The 22,616-nt window shown below is 39.1% G+C and overlaps 1 protein-coding gene across 4 annotated transcripts in view; it reads left to right on the top strand.

Annotated features, from left to right (window-relative positions):
- The first annotated feature begins 3,761 nt into the window (after window positions 1–3,761).
- The window catches only part of LOC115051634 (ras-specific guanine nucleotide-releasing factor RalGPS1), a 72,755-nt gene continuing 53,900 nt past the window's right edge, over window positions 3,762–22,616 (top strand). For 3 of the 4 annotated variants that reach the window (XR_003841306.1, XM_029515140.1, XM_029515142.1), the window contains exons 1-8: window positions 3,762–4,035; window positions 13,185–13,315; window positions 14,816–14,920; window positions 16,003–16,053; window positions 17,801–17,884; window positions 19,337–19,426; window positions 20,534–20,626; window positions 22,452–22,578. Coding sequence is in view for 3 of the 4 variants with exons in the window: in XM_029515140.1 (XP_029371000.1) it covers window positions 13,259–13,315; window positions 14,816–14,920; window positions 16,003–16,053; window positions 17,801–17,884; window positions 19,337–19,426; window positions 20,534–20,626; window positions 22,452–22,578 (607 nt within the window). In the remaining variant the exon portion in view is untranslated. Of the gene's footprint in view, window positions 4,036–13,184; window positions 13,316–14,815; window positions 14,921–16,002; window positions 16,054–16,224; window positions 16,324–17,800; window positions 17,885–19,336; window positions 19,427–20,533; window positions 20,627–22,451; window positions 22,579–22,616 lie in introns of those variants that run through there. The other variant, XM_029515141.1, reaches the window with a different exon arrangement.

Genomic DNA, 22,616 nt, shown 5'->3' on the forward strand with positions numbered 1-22,616 from the left:
CTGATGACATCACTGACTGCAGCTGTGTGTCTGAGCTAGGATTGCATCAGCCTTCTCAGAAAGCCCATTAGAAAACAGATTAATTTCTGTCGGTGAGCCTCTCACTCTGAGGCAATTTGTGACAAAACGGTAACTCCTATCAGAAAAGCGAGCAGACGCTGAGCGCCACAACAAGTGTCTGAAGCTGTGTGTGTATTTTGGTTTTTCTAGGATGTAAAATGTGGACAGGGGAGCGAGTTAAAATCACATGAAAATGTGAACTCCTCTCCTTCCGGCCAGAGAAAAATACATGGGGAGTAATAGGAGAGAGGAGGGGTGAGCAGGTCCTTTAGAGGGGCACAGTTCAAATTTGGTTTGTCCGACAGTTAAAGTAAAGACATTTTTCAAGAGATGACAAGAATCTCTACTACTTTGGAGAAAATGAGGCGCGTACCTTAAACTATGTGGCCGTGAGGGCGAGTTAAAAATAATTTTTTTGAGAATTTTCAGCTCACTCACGCACTCTGAAGATTCCTCCACTCTAAGCCACCAACATTCCGTCCAATACACACACATGGGAAACTAAAACTTTCAGGGGAAATGAGGTGAAATGAACATCACGCTTGAACACTCGCTGTTCGAAAAGTATAAAAGATATCAGAAAGATGAAAACACCATTTGAAAGACAACACATTTTCCTCCGTTTTGATGGTAAAATGGACTGTGTAGCTGGAATGAATGGAGTTTTTTGGCCACGTTTTCACCGTTTACGGCGCCAAAATATCGTATTCTACCCAGATATCGGATAGCACACCGATCCCAAATAGGCCCCCGATGATGGGCTTTGGTCCGTGGGGCTAAATTCAAAGCCCTCCGACAAGAAGCAAATCAAAATTTTACGGAAGCGGAATAAAAACTTCAATAATTAAAAAAAAAAAAAGAATAATAAACGCGCAGGATAACAATAGTGACTCTGTTCGGAGCCCGAGTCACTAATAATTAAGAAATATATAGACATAAGGTTTATTTGAGCAAGCACAAAAACCAAACAAAACAAACAAACAAACAAAAAAAAAACCCATGAATGAAGTTTGGTCAAATCTTCATGAGAGAGGAATTATGAAGGTACAGTTTGTTACGGGAATTTTTTTTTTACTGCTAATTAAACTACAATTTGAACTTCTCAAAGGTGATATTTGCTATACATCACATATATGTTATATATTATGTTTTCCTCTAATAAACCGAAGATAAACTATTATAAGATTTAACATTTAAGTGAACTCATGAAAACACCAATAAAACATAAAAATTTTCCAAATGTATTAAATTTTTGTGTGCACACAGTATCATAAGCTTTATATTCATTGTGTCATTGGATATGAACAAGTGTTTTTCTACATGGATCTTTACAGTGCTGTTCTGTCCACTGTAAATGGTTTATTCCTGATTTCCCTCGATGCTACAGAAAAGAGAAAATTCGTAATAATGCAGAATAAGGCCACCATACTGAGGATGAGCAACAAGTATATATTAACATTTTCTTTATTTCCAAAAGACATTAATGGGCAAAAGAAGAAAATTTATATTCTATTTTCAAAACTGGTTTTATATCAAATTCTGCCCACTATCATCTTATTTTCCAAAACAAGAACAAAAGGATTTTGTTGGTTGGTTTGTTGGTTTAAGGAAGATATAGCATTATTGTCATTTCTAAGTGGATGTATTTGGCGCAGGAGACAGAGCAGGTCATGTAGTAATGGAGTATGGATAGGAAATGCACTGTGTGAATGTGTGACTGAATCTAATACTGATAGCCTGCTTTATGTGAGGGCCCAAGCAGGAATTATTTGTGATGTTTTGTGTTGTGTTACGTTGTGTTTGATATGTTTTCATGCAGATTCCTGGTTGGGTGGAGCTGGGGGTCATCAGGGAAGTGGAGGCAGTTGGTCATTGTTCTCCACTTAGATTATGAGACTGTCCAATCTTGGTACTGAGGAGGTTCCATCCACTCATCTTCTACCGCTTTGTCTGTTTGCGAGTCGCGGGGCTGCTGGAGCCCACTAAAGAGGTTCCCTAATTCAGATATCTACCTCACAAATCTGACATTTTTCCTCTGAGTGTATGTTAAACTTAGTCTGGATTATTTTCTGTCAGAAGGGAAACTTTTAATCTAAGGCTGCAGATGTATAAGTAGCTCCTGGATGTCCCTCACACTGTCCTTTCAGGTCATCTTGGGATTCCTTTACCATACACACTCACTGTAGGCACTGTCTATGGCCACCAGAAGGCACACAGGAGCACATATGACGCAACATATGAAACTGAACAGCGGGGGATGCTATTGTACAATATGTATGGAGGTCCTGCTGAAGTCTGTGTTGCAGCCTGCTCTCCATGTCATTTATTAGTAGCGATTGATACAGGGGTCAGAAAGAGGGTGACGGATTAATAAAGCAGGTTCAATATTATTGTTTTTCTATTTATAGGGATCCATCCATGCTGGAGTGGTTAATTGGCAGATAGCAATTAAGATCCAAAGAGTCTAAATGTATTAGAGCCAATCTAAAGACATATCCAAACTAATTGATGAGCAATGTTTAAATTTTTCCTGATGTGCTGCAGCACACTGTGGAGAGTGGTGTTACACACAGTGAACATCGAAGTGTAGAACCAACTTAGAATTTGTTGTGTAAAATACTTTGTTTCTGAGACATAGATATGAATGGCTAACTGAGTTCATAACAGCACATCTATGTATATAATATAGATGCCTCTTAAACAGATTGTAAAAATATAACTGATGCATGTCATAGCTGTGTAGAATAACAGCTTGTGTAAAAACCAACAGAAAAATGGATGCTAAGTAAGTCAGCAGAGGGAGACTGATGTATAATTGTATAATTGCTATCGCTATTTTATTTTTGATGGTGCGAGGTGTGACTGTGTCCCTGTCATGGTACCAGCCTGCACCTCAGGATCATAGTGGAAACCAGGCATGTGACTTTGATTCCACATTCTGACAGGTTTTTTGGCCTTTCATATATGTATCACATGAATCAGATGTTCTGCGATTTAATATGCGTGATAAAGTTGGTCAATACACGAACTGACCCGGAAATACCGATAAGGAAAAAGTTATTTCCCAGAAACAATTAAAAACTAAAAGAAACACAAAGAGATCGCCATCCTGATCAGCTGCACACACCAGATGTGACGCACAAAATTAAAACTCCCCATGTAATCGCTGATACGGGGCGTATCACAAAACCACAATAGACTGAGTCAGAGCCACAGATATCTGTCGGTATTTTTTGCAGATTCAATTTCATTAACTTCCTTTCAGTTTTGGCAGAATTTTATTTTTATTGCATTAACATTACAGTATTACCGGACTATCTATTCATCCAGGAAGGCAAATTGTCTTTAAGGATCTGGAAAATGCGTGCTTATGCATTTATGTTCTAATAATTTTTATTTGTAAATCTTAATTTGTCCAGGTTGTAGGATTAGATGGTTGTTGTGAAGCGCTCAGACCTTGTAGAGGATTAACACAGAGATTGTGTGGTGTACGAGCCCACAGGCTGCTCGTAAAGGCATCACGAGATGCACCTGCGTCTGAAAGACGCTGGCTGAGAGCCGCTTTCTGATTGGCCAGCGGTCAGTAGAGGCGGGAGCTCGGTGCGGAGCTGCGCGGATGATTAGGCAAGACACCTGGCTGTCAAGATAAAAGCGCCTACCTGTCACTTCCTGCTGTCGGTATTTATTCGTTTCCATTCCCTTCCTGTGCTGGAGATGGTCTGGCGCGTCACTGCCATGATTGTATGATTTCGTCTGATGTATTCCGCGCGGTTTGTGGATCCCGCGGACCAGACGTTACGACCTTGGCTCCATGTTCGTCTCAAAGGCGGAGTAACCCCCCAGGACGCTGCTGGGAAAACACCGTCTGGGCTTAACTACCTACCGCGGCTGTGCTGCCTTTAATGAGGATCCCGTCGTCGTCTGTATTCAGAAGAGCAGCAGCAGCAGCAGCGGGGGAGTCTGACTGGAGGAGAGGTAGGCATCACCGAGTCGCGACGCTGATGCTCACGGCGGCAGGCCCGGCTCGGGGCTTCAGCGGGGCTGCTGTCGTGATGGGACAACGTGTCCGCAGACACTTGCTCCGTGATTCACGTACACAGCTGGTGTGTTTACATCCTGTCCACGTTCAGCCGCAGATGTGTCTCTGGGACACTTGACGTGAGTCTCAGGTGTCAAAACATGTCTGTGGCACAGGGCCGGTGCCAGCTTTTATTGGGCCTTACACAAGGTATGACCCTCCCACCATCCACCATCACCAGACCGCCCCTGCAGGAGCTGCGACTGCTGAACATGAGCATGTCTGATATGATTAGTTACTAAAGACCACAGAGATGTGGAGTTACTGCTGATCGCGAACAGCTGCATTATCACAGTCATGGACTGACCACACGTCCCTCACACTAAATGAAAAACAAGTGGACTTTCCTCTGCATTATGCTGAATTTGATATTTATTTATTTCTTCAGTTGGAGGATATTAATTAGTCAATCTCTTCCTCTGTAACATCAGAAGTTAAAAATAATTTATTTTGTTGTTTTGTACAAGACCCAGAATTACTGTGGAGGACTTTAATACATATAGGAAAGAACTGGACAACAAATGGACACTAATGGCAGTGTACCCCACCCACCTTGTAGGGAAAGACAGAAACAGTGCAGAGAAAATTACTCAAGTAGTGCCTGAAAGTGTGTTTCAGTTTAACTGATCAGTTCAGTGTGTTCAGCCCTCCACCTAGAAGTCCGTGGGTAATGAGTAAGGCAGAGGGAGTCAGTGATCTCATCAGTTTTTTTTTTTTTTTTTAAATACTGTTTTCCTCTTATGCTTTTCATTTTTATGCCTCTCTTACTTGTGTTAGACATGTTAAAGGGCCTCTGTGTATGATAAAGCACTGTGCTTTGCCTCATTTATTAATTGCAATATCTGTCAAAATAATGAAGTAGGAATCCAGCCAGAGTAGAGAGCACGTCAGTCATCCTTAACTTCTCTTTAAAAAAAAAAAAAAACAAGATGGTGATGGGCAAATTACAAATTGGAGGGTAAGACACAGAGTTGGATGGTTGTGTAAAAGGGAGGACAGCTATTGCTGGATTGATGCTGATGCTTCTGTTTTTTTACATCTGGTCTCACACACTATGCAGAGCCAGCATAATTGGGTATTTCGCCCCCCATTTTTCGTTATGTTATTATTTATTAGTAGTAGTATTATTAGTATTTATGATGCTTCTTTTCATCTTTTATTATGATTATTATATTACCCCCCCACTCCCACATTTTTGGCTTTTCCCTATTTGGGGTCACCACAGAAAGTTAGCTCTGTGCCTTGCATGATTAATTTGGCTAAGGAAGTATGTTAAGCATAAAGCCAGACTTTTCTGTGTCACTAAGTTTGCTCTGTTTTAAGCCATGGTAACTTGTGCTGCAAACATAACCTGGTCAGGACCAGGTTATGTTCCAAGTTTCAGCTTAAAGTCGGCTGTAAAAAACACTGCCCTTTCACTGAGCATCCTCCTTCAGCATGGCCTCACTGTTTTTGGAAAATTCAGTGGATATTAGGTGCCCGAATAGTTAGAGGTGCTCTTTGGAGGGAGAGAAATTTTTTTTTTTGAGACCGGTGTGATCTGTTGGCTTTTACTGATGACATTCCCTATGAGCGATATTATAATAATAATAATAATAATAATAATAATAACAATAATAATAATAATAATAATAATAATAATAATAATAATAATAATTAATAATAATACATTTTATTTATAAGTGCCTTTCAAAAACACTCAAGGACACTTTACAAAAGGTGAAACAAACAGTAAAAAAAAACAGGCAAACGATATAAAATGGAAGCAGTGCAGTTACAGAGAATATGCAGTTTTGGACAGATGAGTTTTGAACTCAGGAAGAGAGTCGATGTTATGGATGTCCGCAGGGAGTGAGTTCCAGAGTTTTGGAGCAGAGCGGCTGAAGGTTCTCCTTCCAATGGTGCTGAGGTGAGTGGAGCGCACAGTGAGGTGGATGGAGGAGGATCTGAGGGAATGGGAGAATGAGGCAATGTGGAGGAGGTCTGACAGATGGGGAGGGGCAAGGTTATGAATGGCCTTGAAGGTATACAGAAGAATTTTGTTGTATATTCTGAATTTAACCGTAAGCCAGTGGAGTTGCTGCAGCACAGGGGTAATGTGGTGAAATGAAGGGGTTGTAGTGATAATGTGGACAGCTGAGTTCTGGACCGTTTGAAGCTTATGGAGGGATTTGTGAGGAAGACCAAAAAGAAGAGAATTAGTTCCTCAGCCCCCAAGTGGTGTGGGGTTCATCATCCACGGTGTAAATTGATATTGAATTTGCAGAAGATATAGCCAAGGGGGAGGAGGTAAGTAATGAAGAGGAGGGCCCCCAGGATAGAGCCCTGGGGCACACCTGAAGAGATGGGGGAAGGCTGGGATCGGAAAGACTTGAGTTGGATGAACTGAGTGCCGCCTGAGAGATATGAATGAAATCAGTCAAGGGGGTGTGAGTGATCCCAATAGAGGATAATCTGCTTAGGAGGATGGTGTGAAAGATGGTGTCAAAGCCCGCGCTCACATCAAGGAGGATGAGGATGAAGAGTAAACCAGAATCAGCTGCCATGAGGAGGTCATTACTGATTTTTGTGATAGCAGTTTCTGTGCTGTGGCGGGGGCGGAAACCAGACTGGAAATGTTCATAAAGGCAGTTGCGAAATAGGTGGGAATGAAGTTGATTGGCAACAGTTTTTTTTTTTTTTTTTTTTTTTTTTTTTTTTTTGCATTTATTTATTTTTATTAATTTTTTGTAAGAATTTTGGAAAGGAAAGGGTGGTTAAAAATGGGGTGGAGGTTATTGTAGTCTTTGAGATCTGAACCAGGTTTCTTTAATATTGGGGTGACAAGTGCAACTTTAAAGAGTGAGGGAACAATTCCAGAGGTAAGTGAGGAGTGGATGATGGCAGATGGGGGGGCAGAGAGACGAGGCAGACTTTGACCAAAGCTGTTGGAAGGGGATCCAGATGGCAGGTGGAGGGCTTGGATTTATGAATGAGATCAGTAACAGACCAAGTTTACACTGGAGCAAGACTGTTAAGGATGTTGTTAGGCTGTTGTTGTAGTGATAAACCAGCTCGTCGGGGGTAGAACAACAGTCGAGTGGGAATATTGTCGATGGAGGAGGAGAGGGTGTCCTTAATATTCCAAAATGAGATGAGGCGTGGTGTCTTGGTGATGGAGAGATGGAATGACGTACTAAATGAGATAAGGAAATGGTCGGTAATGCCGAATTCATCAGCTGTGCAGTTGGAGGGGGATAGACCAGAACAGCAGATTAAGTGCAGAATATGACCTTAAATGTGAGTGGGGAAATCAGCAAATTGGTGGAAACCGAAACTGTCTAGACATTATGAAAAGTCTCTGGTGAGAGGAAGATTACTATTGTCCATGTGTACATACCACTTTGGATTATATTTTTGTACTTGGTCCGGATTTGCCGCCAAGACCGTTTTGCACAGCTGGCACGACAAATAACACCAGTTGCTTAGACTTTATCACAAATAAGACAAATCAAATAAATTTCACTTTGATTTGGCCCAAATCTATGTGATTTCCATGCATCCTTCATTGTGAGACAGGGAGGGAATTAAAGTTATATAATAACATATATTATATAGGCTATATTAACTTGCGCATTTACACGATCAGAAATTTTTTTGTCTGGCTTCCTCTCTTGCCTTGTTTGCAGCAATTGCTTTTCATTGGTCTTATTATTGGTCTGAACTCTTCATAGCTCTCCATTATCATAATCTGCTCCTCTTGGCTGAAGTATATGGCATGTAATTGGTTATTTGGTAATTTTTGGTAATTTCTCTGTGGAAATGGTGTCAAATGACGCCTAAACGCCCTTTTTTATGTGAACACACACAGCCTGATGAGGCAAGCCTGGATCGACAAATCAAGCTGATAGCCACCGTCGTGATACTCCTTATCTGTGATTGGAGCTTTCGGTTTTGTCGAGCCAGCTCACCCAAAGACAGCCCGGGTCTGAGTTTCCTTTGTAGTATACCCCTGATACCCTTCCTGTTGCAACACTCCCCATTAACCTAAGCTTGGGACAAGCACAGGCCTACCACTGGTTTTCCTTGTGGCTGGGGTCTCTGTCCCCTGGGTGTTCAGTTCACTACTATACTGACTGAATTTAGATCGTGGTGTAATGTGACTCCTGCTGATGGTCCAGTCACCAAAACTCAGCAATGTGTCTGACTCATATGCAGAAAGCCATGTCAGGCATTGTGATTGGTAACAGTTGATTTTAACTGTCAGACATATTTTTAGATTAGGTTTTTTTTTTTTTTTTTTTTTTTAAATCACCAAGTGGGACTCATCCATTACACTTGACTCTTACCTACAGTATAGAATACTGTACAGTAACAATATATAGAATAGTATACTGTTCTAACTCACACAGAATTACACAAACACACCTGTGCATGTATATCTTTAGGCTGTGGGAAGACACTGTTCCAGGAGGGAACCCAGAGAGACACAGAGAACATACAGAAGCCCCGGTTTGAACCTGTGTGGCGGCAGTGCTCAACACGGCACCACTATCCCACCTTTGACTCAAACCCACTGAACTTCCTCTGTTCATCAGCAGTGCATGTACAGTGACATTGGAGCTTGCACTGACTGACTACACAAAAACTAGCCTGACGTTAGTGAACTGAAACTGCAGCAAAACTAAAACTACAAAATCTGAATGCTGGTTTCTAATTTTATGTTTACTGTATCTGCAATTTCAGTTGACTTTTGGTTCCTTTGTTTCTGCTGGTGGCTGTAGTGGACCCAAGGTTTGACACATGCAATTGAAAGATGAGGAGATGAAGTGTTCCAGTCTGTCCCAGTGACCAGTTATTGCTGAATATTTGCTTGACAGATAGCTTAACAAACGAAAATGAACTTAATATTGTTTAGAGCCATGGGTGCACGGTCAAAAAACTGTTGCCTCTCTCAGCTACCCATGGCAGTTGTGACTTCTGGGTAATAGACCATTCCCCACCTTCAGCCTTCAAGTGTCCACTGAAGGGGTTTGATCCACCTATGGCCATACTGCATTACTCACACACTCACATACTAATGATAAAAAACAAGAAAGTATTAGAATAAACAAAATCTAAATTTGGCTACTGCAATTACCATGTTGACATGCTGAAAAATCAGGCTTCTGTTGTAATCAGGTGCTATATAGGAAAATAAAATTAACTTCACCTTATGGGGAGGTGCCCCTAAAATAATGTAGAGGAAACAATGCTGTATATTAAAATTGTATCACGCAACATTAAAACGACTGGACCTGTGCTTTATGTTTTTGAGCTGTGTTCTTGCATTATTACAAATGTTTTTACCAGTTCCCAAACTGTAGAAATCAGTGACTGTTGTCTGGCAGTGACATCCTATTCTCTCTACTCATGTATCAATGTACTGTTTGTGACTTTGACTTCCATTTTTCTTCTTTTTCTTCTTCTTCTTCTTCTTCTTCTTCTTCTTCTTCGCTTAGGACTGCAACAGCAGGGAGAACCCTACAAGATACATTGTCAGACTGACCATTCATCAGCATGTCACTTTTGGAGTTAGTTTCTAATAGTGGGTGTTTACAGTCTGCATTTTTTCTAACTGGGTGTAAAGTTACTCCATGTCTGGACCATGTATGGATCCTCCGGGTTACACCTCTTTTAACAGACAGTCTGCTGAGCTGAGATTTAGAAAAATTAGGAGGACTAGGGGATAAGGACGGGACAAATATGACCACTTGTATTATTTGTATAAGTAGAAGAGGAAGAAGAAAAACACAGAGGACAGCGAGAGAGTGTGAAATCATCTGAGGCACAACTGTGACCATTTCTATATATCACACAGACAAACTCAGAGTCAGACATAAACTGAACAGACCTGTTGACTTCTGTAGGTAAATGAAAACAAAAATGTTGTGAATCCATATGAAGGCTGTCTTTACTTTGGTGGTGCAAGTAACCCTAACCCTAACCCTAACCCACCACATTTTCCAAACATCCACTCAAGCGAACAAATTAATATAAGACAGTATTGAAATAAAGTTGAAATTAAGCTAGGCTAATGGGATGTCCTGAGTATTTTTTGGCTAAAACAATTCCTTGATGATAACCTTAAACATTCTTGAGTTTTGCTACAGTATTTACAGACTGCTGTGTTATTTATTTTTTTTTAGCTTGTCAATAGTCTCAAGATGCAGCTCTGTTCAGTAGTGTGTCTGCTTTATCAAGCTCAGGATTGTACCTTTTTGCTTTTCGTGGGTAATGTGGTTCTGTCGACTTCACCAGAGTGTGACTTCCAGTGTTCCTTGATGTCATTCTCAACTGGATGAGGTCGAGCATCTCTAAGTCTGAGGCCATGATTTTCAGATGGAAACAAGTTGACTGGACACTTTGGGTACAGGATGAGCCAGAAGTCAAAACTCACAGTTCTCAATTTACCAAGTGATCTTTGTTCCAGTCATCTCCTATAACCATGACCTTAAGGTAGTAACGAAAAGAACAAGATCTGTTGGGTGTTGTTGGGATAAGATGACAGCCAGCAGGAGAAGGTGTAGGACTGCTAATTGTTTTTGCTGGAAAGAGCCAGTTGAGGTGGTTTGTATGTCTGATAAGGATGATGCCCCCTGCCCACGTCCTTCTGGATGTTTTCTGGGTATGTGCAACTAGTAGGAGATCTTGCAGGAGGGACTATGAATCCTATCTGGCCTGGGGGTGTCTCGAGGTTCCCAAAGAAGCTCTAGAAAGTATTCCAGGGCACAGAGACATCTGAAATTCCCTGCAATTCTCAGAGACTGTCCTGCAAAAAAAGTGGCCCAGATGCTGACTGTCGGCAGATTATTATTACCAATAGTAATAATAGTGGTGGTTGTAACTCTAACTAGAGCAAAGGGAAAAGTGAAATGACTTAGTTTATGGAGCAACAAAGTCCATGTCAGGAGAATGAGCGGAATTTATTATTGGTCAACAAATCAGGAATGACACAGGAGAGCAGTGTTTGATTCCCATGTTAAGTACAAGTTTATCTTGTTTCTCTTGTCCATGACTCTCAATGAAGTTAACCATGTTGTTACTATTTTAACCATGACAACAGAGACCATCAAATGTTGAAGATAGGTTTATTTTGGCCCAAAGTACCATATTTTCCTAACCTGAAGTAAGCCATCCCAGTAACAATGGCTGCAGAGATAGATTTGCCACTCTTGACACAGTCCTCGTAACCACAAGAATCATCGTATCAAAGGGTTGAAGACTGTTATGTTCCACCTATATGAAATATGAGGCCTTTTTAATGAAACCTCAGCAACTTGTCAGAAGTATTTAGTTAGCTCATCTTCAGAATTGTTTTGGGTTTTTCAATATAATGAGAACAATCCAAAATCAAGTTTTTCTTCAATTACTTAGCATCACATTTTTCACCACCACCCTCTCATAAATATTATTTACCCATCAGCTTTATGCATTGCATTGTGGGATATTGATACACCACTCAAAATGCATAATAATTGTTATGTTTGTGTTTGTGTGACTTTCATGGTGTGAACCCACAAAAGTGTAGTGGACCCTGTGGGACTAATGCTCTGAGTAGTGTTGGTGTCTATTGCCATCTACTGGTTAAATGTTTTTAGTGCCCCTTTGTTTGTGTATTCACAAGTTTTATGTTCCAGTCCAACAGGTTCCATTTCTCACTTCAAAAACACAGCTGACATTATGCAGCTTTTTTCCCCCATGCTGAGTAATGGCACCTGCTATGTTGCTTCAAGGTTTCCTGCTGGCAAAAAACTGCATATATCAACTCTGTAGCCATTGTAGCTGCCGATGTGAGGTAGTTAATACTACTAAGCCTGTTTCATGCAGGTGTTGGTATTTGTATGGAACCATGTGACTGGACACCTGCAGCATTCCCACTGCACATTAGATGGCATATCAACATTGACAACGGCTTCTTTGTTTGTGATACTTCTCCTGTCACGTCTGACTTGTATTGCACATCAAGTCCAGGTTGTGCACACTGTTTGTTTCATGTGTGACTTATTGTGTGTCATGTATGCAGATTTCATTAGAGTTGAGATTTAAATCTACAAAAAAATTATATCACTTAGTATAATATCCTGCAAATAAAGGAGATGATCAGAAGGTTCATGTTGAAGGGATAAGGGCACTAGAAGTAGAGTCAGTCTTATTTCTGCTGATAATCCCCCTCTTTAATGTGCTGCCTGTCATTATGTTTACACTAAATATACGTCTTGAAACTAATCTATTCCCTCATTCTAGGAAATAGGTAATGGTTTGGGTGAAGACCTGCCAGCTTGCAAATCATCATCTTCTGTTGCAAGGGAACAGACCACCAAAAAAAAAAAAACAGTAGAAAAGAAATGGCATTGATTATTCCAACTGAAGTCATGACATATATCTCAATACATGCCAATAATAAGTACATAATGAAATCTGCCTCTTCTCATTCCTAAGTATGTGGGGTTTTTTTTATGTTTTTCTTTTCCTGTTCTCATGACTGGAACTGAAAGCTAAATTGAAACTTTAGTCTATAATTAGAACCAGTCTTTTAAGACCAAATGAGAGGACTCATGTACATTAATAGTTCAAATTTCTCATACTCTTTGTTTCTCACATGTCTTCTTTGGACAAAGATTGACTGTTCAATGTCAGACTGCAGAGTTGGAGGGGCTTGGTGGCCTGGGGATAAAGGCTTCTTATTAAAGTGGAGCTTTAAGGGTCCCATTTTATATAAATGTCATATTTGAGTATAAATCAGGTCTACTGAAAGTTTCAAAACCAATCAGATGAAAGGATCCTCTACTCTGACTTGCTTACTGATGTGGTGTTAGCGCTTGAAAATAGCCAGAGATAAAAAATTTAAAACTACATGGAGGTTTGTGATTCTTAAAACCATAAATATATATTCATTGGATATCAACAATTGAGTCAACACAAATTTCTCAAGAAGGAAATGTTCCTCAAGTCTGTCAAACTTTTTCTGTCTGGAAAACTTGTTTCTGAAAATTTAAGCAAAGGTAAATGTGTCATCTGTCCCCAGGTATGGATGAGAGGTTATGTGTGCCCCCCAGCTAAAGGCCTTGACCTGCAGATCCCACCAGTCCCTGTGTGAGCATGTATCGTAGGAACGGGCTCTCAGATGGCACCAGCATCAACTCGGTCACCTCAGAGGTAAGAACCATCTCTGTTTACTGTTGTAGTTTATTTGGTCTGGAGTGAATTTCATATTCATATTTAAAGTAATAACCATAATAATAATAATAATGGGGGTTTGGTCCTTGTACCATGCTTTTCCTTTTGTATATTTACAACATAACTTTGGTTTCAAAGCCACTTAACTATTTAATTTGATGCTGATACAACTGCGTAGAGATCATTTAGGGCAACTTCTGGATATGGAGGGGAAGGAACTGCAGATATTCAAACAATGGTTTGATTCTAACAATTTATTGTTTCATCCTGGTTTAAAAAAAAAAAAGTGCATTACTTTTGAGAAGAAATTAACAATAAATAGGGTTAGGGTAGCAATTCTTTACAAAGCTAGTGTTTTTTTGTTTTTTTTTGGTCAAAAGTCATCAACCACTCTATATTACTGATTACTGACTTGGATAGAAACTACATTAACATTACACAACTTAATTCTCTATGATAATTTATGTACTGAATGGTCATGTCTGTTATCAGTTGGCCTGGTGATCACCTTACATGATGTACAGTATGTGTCTGACCATCTGATCAGTGTTGAATGAACCAGTTTCTTATCAGAGTATTTGTACCGTCATTTTCCAAAACAAGTGAAGTCAAGACATATGCTGTCTTGTATGTCTAGTGTTCTCCTTTTCCAGAGTAAGATTGAAATTAGAAAATCTTTCCACTGGGTTTTTGTTAATGAAAATGTCAAAGTTGAACTTTAGTAACTATGAAAGCTGAAGTCAGCATGTAAAGTAGATTCAGTCGTGGCTAACGAAACATTAGAGCATTTATGATGAGAGCAGTATTGTGATTTGAAATGGATGATGTGCCAGGAATAAAGCACCTGTTTTTACTTGGCTGAGGCACTGATTTATTACAGTGAGTTACAGCTGAAAAGAAAATCTGCTTTTAAGTGTATGTGATGCCATTTGTCCATGTCCAAGATATCGAGTATTTTTCTGAGTGTCATTCCTTTTGATGAGTCTTCCATTCTCTTCCTCTTTTCCTCCTGTCTGTATTTGACACATCTGTGTTTCTCAACATGTGATTTATATCACCTGCATTTCACATTTAGCTTGAAAGTCTTTTATTATGTGTTTATTGCACTCGACGCTGTCTTTGTTTAAAATTAATAATACATTTTATTTATATAGCGCCTTTAACAACACTCAAAGACAATTTAAAAAAAGCTAAATTAAGTTTAATTCGTATTATTTCTTCTTATTTTATTTATTCGTCTAATTGTGTTTTTTTTCTTTTGATTTGATAATATTACATATGGGGGGAAAAAAAACTAATTTTCTTCATTTTAAGTAGAGCTGTCAATGAAGTATGAAAAGTACTCTATAAATATGTTTATAGATAAATATGTATTATCACCTGAAACTGATGATGTATGTGAAAGTTACAGTGAATTTATGGGAGGCTTGTGAGTTTTTCTTCAAAGATCATAAATGCTAACTGCTGTCTGCCTTTCAGGCTAGCAGCAGCTCTGACTCTCTGGATGGACCCTGTGTGGACTATGCTAAGAGCTACGATGCTGTTGTCTTCGATGTGCTGAAAGTGACACCTGAGGAGTTTGCTGTGCGTAAACCTTTGATTATATTTGTTTTGTGTCAAGCCTTTTTCACATTTTAGGAGGCAGCTTGAGTTTGTTTTTGAGATGACATTACTTCAAGTAGGATGCTGTGACCTCAGATATTAACAGCTCCTCTTCTGGTTTTAGGCCATTTACTACACAGCTGCAGGAAAACAATGTTTACAGTAGGAGGGTCTCTTCGCTCACTCTTCACTTAAACTACAACTAGACCTGTTCCAACATCAATATTAGTATCAGAGATGCCGTGCCATTTACTAACTATAATTATTTTTGTTTCCAAAAGAAACTGCAACTTTGTTCAATAAAGCTGTAGCGTTCGCAGGAAGTTGCTCTTTGCAGCCACTACAACTCTACAAGTCTCTGCTTCTCAGTTGTTGCTGTTTATTTTCATCATCTTCGGTTCCAGTAGGAAACTGCTTTTGGCCACTCTGCTCTGGAGTGGCCAAAAATGTAAAATCAACAATTTATTCAATAGATACACTCAATCACAAGCACACCACTGATTTCATAGCTCTGAAACAGCTGAACAAATCATGGATCTCACGAAGAAGAGCTCAAGAAATAATTCAAGACTTTTGTCTAATGTTGAATCCATTTGTATGGTCACCTCAGTTTCATTTGGATCACAGGAGTACAGAACTCACAGAACTTTTTGATGAAATGAAAGAATGAAAATGTCTTGCTGCAGAGATGCAATGTCCAAACTTCATATTACTTCTCACATTTGTTTGGTACATAGTGGGTGTGTGTGTCTGTCTGTATCAAACAAATGTGAGAAGTAATATGAAGTTTGGCCATTGCACACAGTTGAGACCAAAATTATTCATACACTTGGCAACTTTTGCCTTTAAAGTTAGTTTTATTCAACCAAATATTTTTTTAGGGGATTGGAAATGACACAGGCTTCTCCAAAAAGCTAAAACAATGTACAAGAAGCATCATTGTGGAAAATTTCTCATCTTTTATTCACATTTCAACAAAATATACAAACACAATAAAAATAGTCAAATATATATAACCTTCCTGCTAATTGACATGGCATGAATTCCTTTCTTTCTTATTTCAGAGTCAGATCACACTGATGGATGCACCAGTGTTCAAAGCGATACACCCTGAGGTAAGTGGTTGCTCTCATGAGTTCAGCCCTGATCGATTGGGAGACTCTAGCTGTGATGTATGTGGGGGACACACAAAATCTACAAGGAATTTAAGACAACTTTTAGTTGTCCTGAGGAAACTCTACACATGATTCTGTGGACAGTTCTGTTTGATCTACATCTGTTTCCAGCCCTCCTGATGCAGCCATAATGATCTTCACAGCTGGTTTTGGTGCATGAACTCTACTGGAAACTAGCCAGTCACAGCTTTCTGCAGGGCAGCAGCAATGGTACAAACATTAACAACTGATAATAAGAAACAAACTAAAAATGAGGTTCTCACATGGCATAGAACTCAATTCACTCAGGCTTTTAATTTTTCAAAATGTCTATACAGTAATAGCAATGGGCATGGCTCCAAACTTTTTATTTCTAAGAAGAGCTGTGTCTTTGAGCTCATGTCCAAAATCTGATCCATAACGGGTTTTAGATCCTGCAGTGTAGGCTATGCACAATGTACTTCATGGACTGTTTCAAGTCTTTTTCATTCCTTCTTGATGAAAACTTATTTGAGTGTTGTGCAGTGACCTTTATAGATTTCAGCCCACAACTGACCCTACTCAAGTTACACCAAAATAAAAGAACCAAAAAACTTCAACCTAACCCTAACCCTAAACCTAACCATCATATAAAATATAATAATTTATTTTATAGCCTTGCATAGAGAACATGCATGCCTGCTTGAACTGAAAATTTTTACTTGTAATGAAAAGAACAACAAGGGAGCCAAGTGACAATAATGTTATTTAAAATGGAATTTGGCTTTGGACCTAAGGATGGGAATTGTTGTTAATGGCTTTCTTGAAGGGTGTCAAAAACTAGAAAGAGTCCTGTGAAGAATTAAAAAGTCATTCGAATTCACACTGGCAGAAACTAAAAGACAAGTTTTCCACTGGTGAAAGAACAAGAACAGTCCCTGTTGTTTTTACTAGTTTAAATGCCTCTAACAAAAGACCAGTCCATCCAGGGCCAGTCTTAGAACATATCAATAGCTCCATTGCTCTATGGAAAAATCTTAAGATTTGACACCAAATTCATTAAGAGGATAAATGACACTGACTCCTGACACTGGACATCCACGTGGTTAACGTTTAATATTAAATATTCCCACAACTACTGGATCAATGTCCATGAGTTTGAAATTCATTTCGAGAAGTGTGGGTTTAGTGATCCATTAACCTAAACTGATGACATCATGGAGTGAACTAACACACATCAAAATGCTGACACACCAAAATAAGGTAGTGATTGTGAAAAAGGTGTCCGATTCACATCAACACTAACAGCATGTTAGTATGCTGATGGTAGTGTAGTGTTTAGCCCAAAACACCACATATAGTCACAGAGCTGTACCATGGCTGTAGAGTCTTGTTTCTCCTTTTCCTTTTATCCATTATTAGGTTGACTTTGATGTTAAAAATGAAAAACATTTTATATCATTTTAAATTCATAGACTCACAGCCATATTAAACTTGGCCACAGTGAATCTGCATTTCTGTTGGTGTACTTATTTAATGTCTTGTAATGACTGTGGTCTAACATGGGGATTTAATCCTGAATGAAATGATAAGTAGATGTCGGCTACAGTCCAGTGCGTTATTGTCGTTGACTAATTTTCTTAACAATCTGACTCGTTCTCATGATGATGTTGGTTGTCATCACATGCCTCTTACATCTGTTGGCTGCTGTGATTTTTCTCTTTGCCAGGAGCTGGCTAGCTGTGGATGGAACGGGAAGGAGAAACACAGTTTGGCTCCCAATGTGGTTGCGTTCACACGGAGGTTCAATCAGGTTTGTCTCACAAGAGTTCTACATCAAATATTTCCTTACAGGTAGCAGGGTTAGGTTTAGTATTTAGCGCTATTGCCCCACAACAAGAAGGTTGTGGATTAGGTTCCCTGCCTGGCTTGTTTGCATATTCTCCCTGTGCCTACATTTGTTTCCTCCCGGTACTCCGGTTTCCTCCCACCAATCCGAAGACATCATGTTTGGGTTAATTGGTGACTCTAGGTCACAACCCAAATACTTTTGATGAAGGTGAAGTAAAACTGTTTGGAAGCATTCATGAAGAACCATCTAGAAAGACAATTAAAGACAATTAAATTAAACAAAGGGTTATGAGAGGGATGAGAAGAATGAGAAGGGAAAAAGACATGTAAGAATATGTTTTAAAAACTCATGAATGAAAACCCAAATTGAATAAAGAGGTTATAGGCTTTTGTTGAACTCTTAGGTCTGTGCCAGCTTTTGCATAGTTTGGGATATTAGAGTAGGATAAACGACTTTCTGATTCTAAATTGGTCCCTTGCATTATGGTTGGTACCTGTGTAAATTTGAAATTCATCTAGTTTCTTAAAGAAAATACATAAATATAAAGTACTCTGGTAGATACATTGCTCTAGTGATCTGTTATCATCATCCCATTTTCTTACACTTTGTAATTATGTATAATAAGTATAACTTTGAAGCTCAAAGTCACCATTTTGGCAGTGCTTGACTCCACCCCTCACCCCCAGTGAATCCAAAAATGGGTGACAAGGTGGGATAACATTAATTCTTAATAAAATGAAAGCAACGTTGCATAGATGTTGTTAGAGTTGTATATAAGTTCACCCCTGTACAGTTATCATGGAGGGGGAAATTAGCCACAAAGACTGTTTTAGTGCAAGCCTGTAAACATGTTTATTTCTGCTGTAAAGTTTGACATTTAACATGAGTATATAAGGACCAACTCACTGCTGGAGCCAGACTCCAGTGGGCTGTAGAGGAACTGCTGGTTTTAACACTTTGCATTTACGATATTGTCTTTTTTTTTTTTTTTTTTGTACGCATTTTTCTTAATTGATAATCTGTCTTCTGGACTTCTTCAAACTTTACACTACTCCCTCTAGAGACACAAAATTCACTCTTTGTAACACCTGGAAAAATGTATTTGAATCATAATGAATGTCTATTAAAGGGGCACCAAGCCCACATACACATTAAACTAATGTTTAAATGATTACTTGCACAGCTGTATGATGTCATTGGGGTTGTTTCCAAATACTGATTCATTTGTGGGACTAATTGTCAGGACATCCGAGCTTGTGCCGCTTTCCTCATGACCATCCTTTTTTTCCAGCTGTCAATAATAAGTCTCTTACTTTAGGAAAGCACAAAATGAGTCGATTGATCATTACGTCTAGGCTTTTGTGTCTGCAAATGTGTGTTTTATAACATACGTCTTTGTATATCATGTTTCAGGTGAGCTTCTGGCTGGTGAGGGAAATATTAACTGCCCAGACACTGAAGATCCGTGCAGAAATACTGAGCCACTTTGTCAAAATTGCAAAGGTGAGTTCAGTTTATTGATGAGATGCTTTAATTTTCTTAACATTGTTTGGAATCAGAAAATATTCATATTAATTTTGCAGCTGCACTTGCACATTTGTGCAGTCTTATAGTATAAGGTTGTTGAATGTAATGGAGCGTTCTGTAAATTGCTAGGGTTGTTGCCTGTTGCATTGTAAAGCAATTTCAACAGGGAATGTCATACAGTGTGTGAAGCGGCAGTGCACAGACGCAACTTAGGCACTTCATTACAATACATGAGCAGTGATGGAGAAAGCAGAAACTAAGTGGTGATTCTGTTTAGGGAGTAGTAGAGAAGGAGTTTCTCCTAGTAGAGTAAATCCTAGTCAGAGTGGAATGGAAACGTGGAAGTATCACATAATGTTTTTGGCAGTTTACAAAAATTCAAACTCCCAATAATAATGCGACATCATGTGACTGATGTTATCTTATGTAACCGTTGGCAGACCCAGCATGTGTCATTATGGGAATCACTGCAGTTATGGTTTAGGGTTCAACAACAGTTTAGGTGAAATCAGACTGGTTCCTTATTTATGTATTTATTTTTTTTGCTCTTTTTGCTTTTTGTGCTCTTGTATATGATAAATGCACCCAAAGCTGCTCTCAATCACGTTTTTCGAATGAAATTGAAATGTGGACTGAGAATGTGCAAACTGATTTAAAAATTGATCTATTACCTGATTGTTGCTCCTGTAAAAGAGTTGGAGCCCCTGGGTGCGGTAGTGATCATAGTTAAAAGGAACAAGTGCGGCAGTGTGACTACCTAATGTCGTCTGGGCTCCAGGAGATGATCTCTGTGATGATGGTGATGGTCTCTTTGATGAGATCATTAGCTGTTACAGCTATCGCTCATGTTTGACTCTTTACATACAGAGCAACTAAAATATCAAATAGCCTGTGTTATATTACCAGCTATTGTCTGCCCCTTCAGAGTGAACAAAACTCACTCGGTTTACAGTAGGCATGTTAATCCCTAACCCACCTTTTACTTCACATGTTGTTTATCATGATAAGTTTGGTAAATTATTTATTAGACTTTGGTATCCGTTCAGTCATTTTGTTCATAAAAGCATCTGTGTTCATCTTCAGAAACTATTGGAGCTCAACAATCTTCATTCTCTCGTGTCGGTGGTATCTGCTCTGCAGAGTGCTCCCATCTTCAGACTCAGTAAAACCTGGGCGGTAAGACATCACTCTAACATATTACTTCAAGGGAAAATTTTGGTGTCAGTACTTTCTTTTAAAAGATTATGCTACTCAGCAGAAAGCAGCTGATTCTGGCTGATTCTTTCATCTTGTTCACATACAGAGCTGGAAAGGTAGGGTTAGGGTTAGGTAAAAATGATTGATTTGAACAATATGACTTCAAACTGAGCCTGAGTCAGACAAACTTTGACACAAGAAGTGACATCAATGAAACAATGTGACCATGATGAAAATCAGTGATTTGAGAATTGATAAAGGTTTTTGTGACGATGTGAGGGCAGAACTCAAATATAGATATAGCATAGACTGTGTTTTAATTTTTCTTACAGGATATGAATGATAATGATAATGATTCAAAGTTTCCTAAGCATCAGGGTGGAGTTTATTATGCTGTCCTAATGGACTCATCAGCAGATTGTAGCAAGATCAGAAGTAGGAGGATGTTTTTTACGCCTCATGGAAGACTGCCCCTCAGAGAAGATAAAAAATGATTTTCAGATATTTTACAAATAGATCAGATTCTGTGTTTATGATCACAAACGTGTTGCCAGCCGACACTGCTGTCTTTTTTCTGTTTTCCCCAACCATGGTGCTTGAGTGATTAGTTCCAAGTCACACAGCTGCTTTTCTGCCAGCCCATTAACAAGCAGTCTGTTTGGATGTGGTCTTAATGTTTGAAAAAGAATTCTGGCGGACATGGGACCATGAAAAGGCCTTAGTGCCAAGACACATGGAGACATGCTCTGTATGTTCACCAGGAAGACAACACAGACACAACACATCAGAGATGTAATGAGAAACTGAGAACATTGAATGTGTCATTTTCAGCAACTATCGTTCTTAATCCAAATGCTGAAGGAGCGCTGCTTTAACTATTGATCTGAAATACATTAGAGCTGAACTGTAGTCCAAAAAAGTCTGCAACTATCAATCAACTATTTATACTGCCAGTGTTTTGCTGGATAAAATTAACTTCTCACTGCTTAGGATAACAGCTGCATGTTAATGGTTTTGTCTCTACAAATGCTCCAAAACCTCAAAATATTAAATGATAAATATAATATAATGAATATAATGTGTGTGTATATAGAGAGATAGATAGATAGGTTTTTTTTTTTTTTGGTTTTTTTTTTGGTGTGTGTATGCTTGATCACTTGGCTTGCAAGTTGCACTTTTTCCTGTTGTATAAAGACCATAGCCCTTTTTACAATGTACCTCTCAGTCAAATAATATATTATTATTGTGATTACAAAAAATACCCCATAGTAACTTTTCGAAAATGTATATGCCTTAATATTAAAATTAGTATAGAAATAATTTCTGCATGATGTCATGCTGCATTGCTTCCTCATTAAAAGTTTTTATGTGTTGTTTGCCCACCAGCACCTTCTATTTTTTTTTTTTTTTCTTTTTTGTTTGTGCATTGATGAAACCATTAGCACTCAAAAATAAACTTTGTGCTGTAGCGAAAGTCTTGGATCATGAATTGGAAACGAATATAGCCAGTCCTAGCCAAATAGTGAGAAAGCAAGCCTCCTCTGCATCACTGTACATGAGCAGAGCCTGATGTGTTGCCTGCAGCAGAATCCAGCAGACAAAGGAAAATCCAGAATTGTGTCTGAGTGTAATCCTTAGTAAATAAACCACCAGCTTCGCCAGTCTTGACATTTTAACTGTATACTTATGGTTGCTGGAACACCTCACACACACACACACCTCACATGGTTACTGTGACATATCCCATAATTCCCACTCAGGTAACAGAATGTGTATCAAACTTGCTTTTTCTTTTCTGTTTCAGTTGATCAGTCGAAAAGACAAAGCCACGTTTGAGAAGCTAAACTATCTGACCTCCAAGGAGGAGAACTACACTCGCATGAGAGAGTACATCCGTTCCCTGAAGATGGTGCCCTGTATTCCTTACCTCGGTGAGTCCTTCAGCTATGTCTCAGTTCTATTTCCATAT

Source organism: Echeneis naucrates, chromosome 12 (assembly GCF_900963305.1).
Source record: "Echeneis naucrates chromosome 12, fEcheNa1.1, whole genome shotgun sequence".
NCBI lineage: Eukaryota > Metazoa > Chordata > Actinopteri > Carangiformes > Echeneidae > Echeneis > Echeneis naucrates.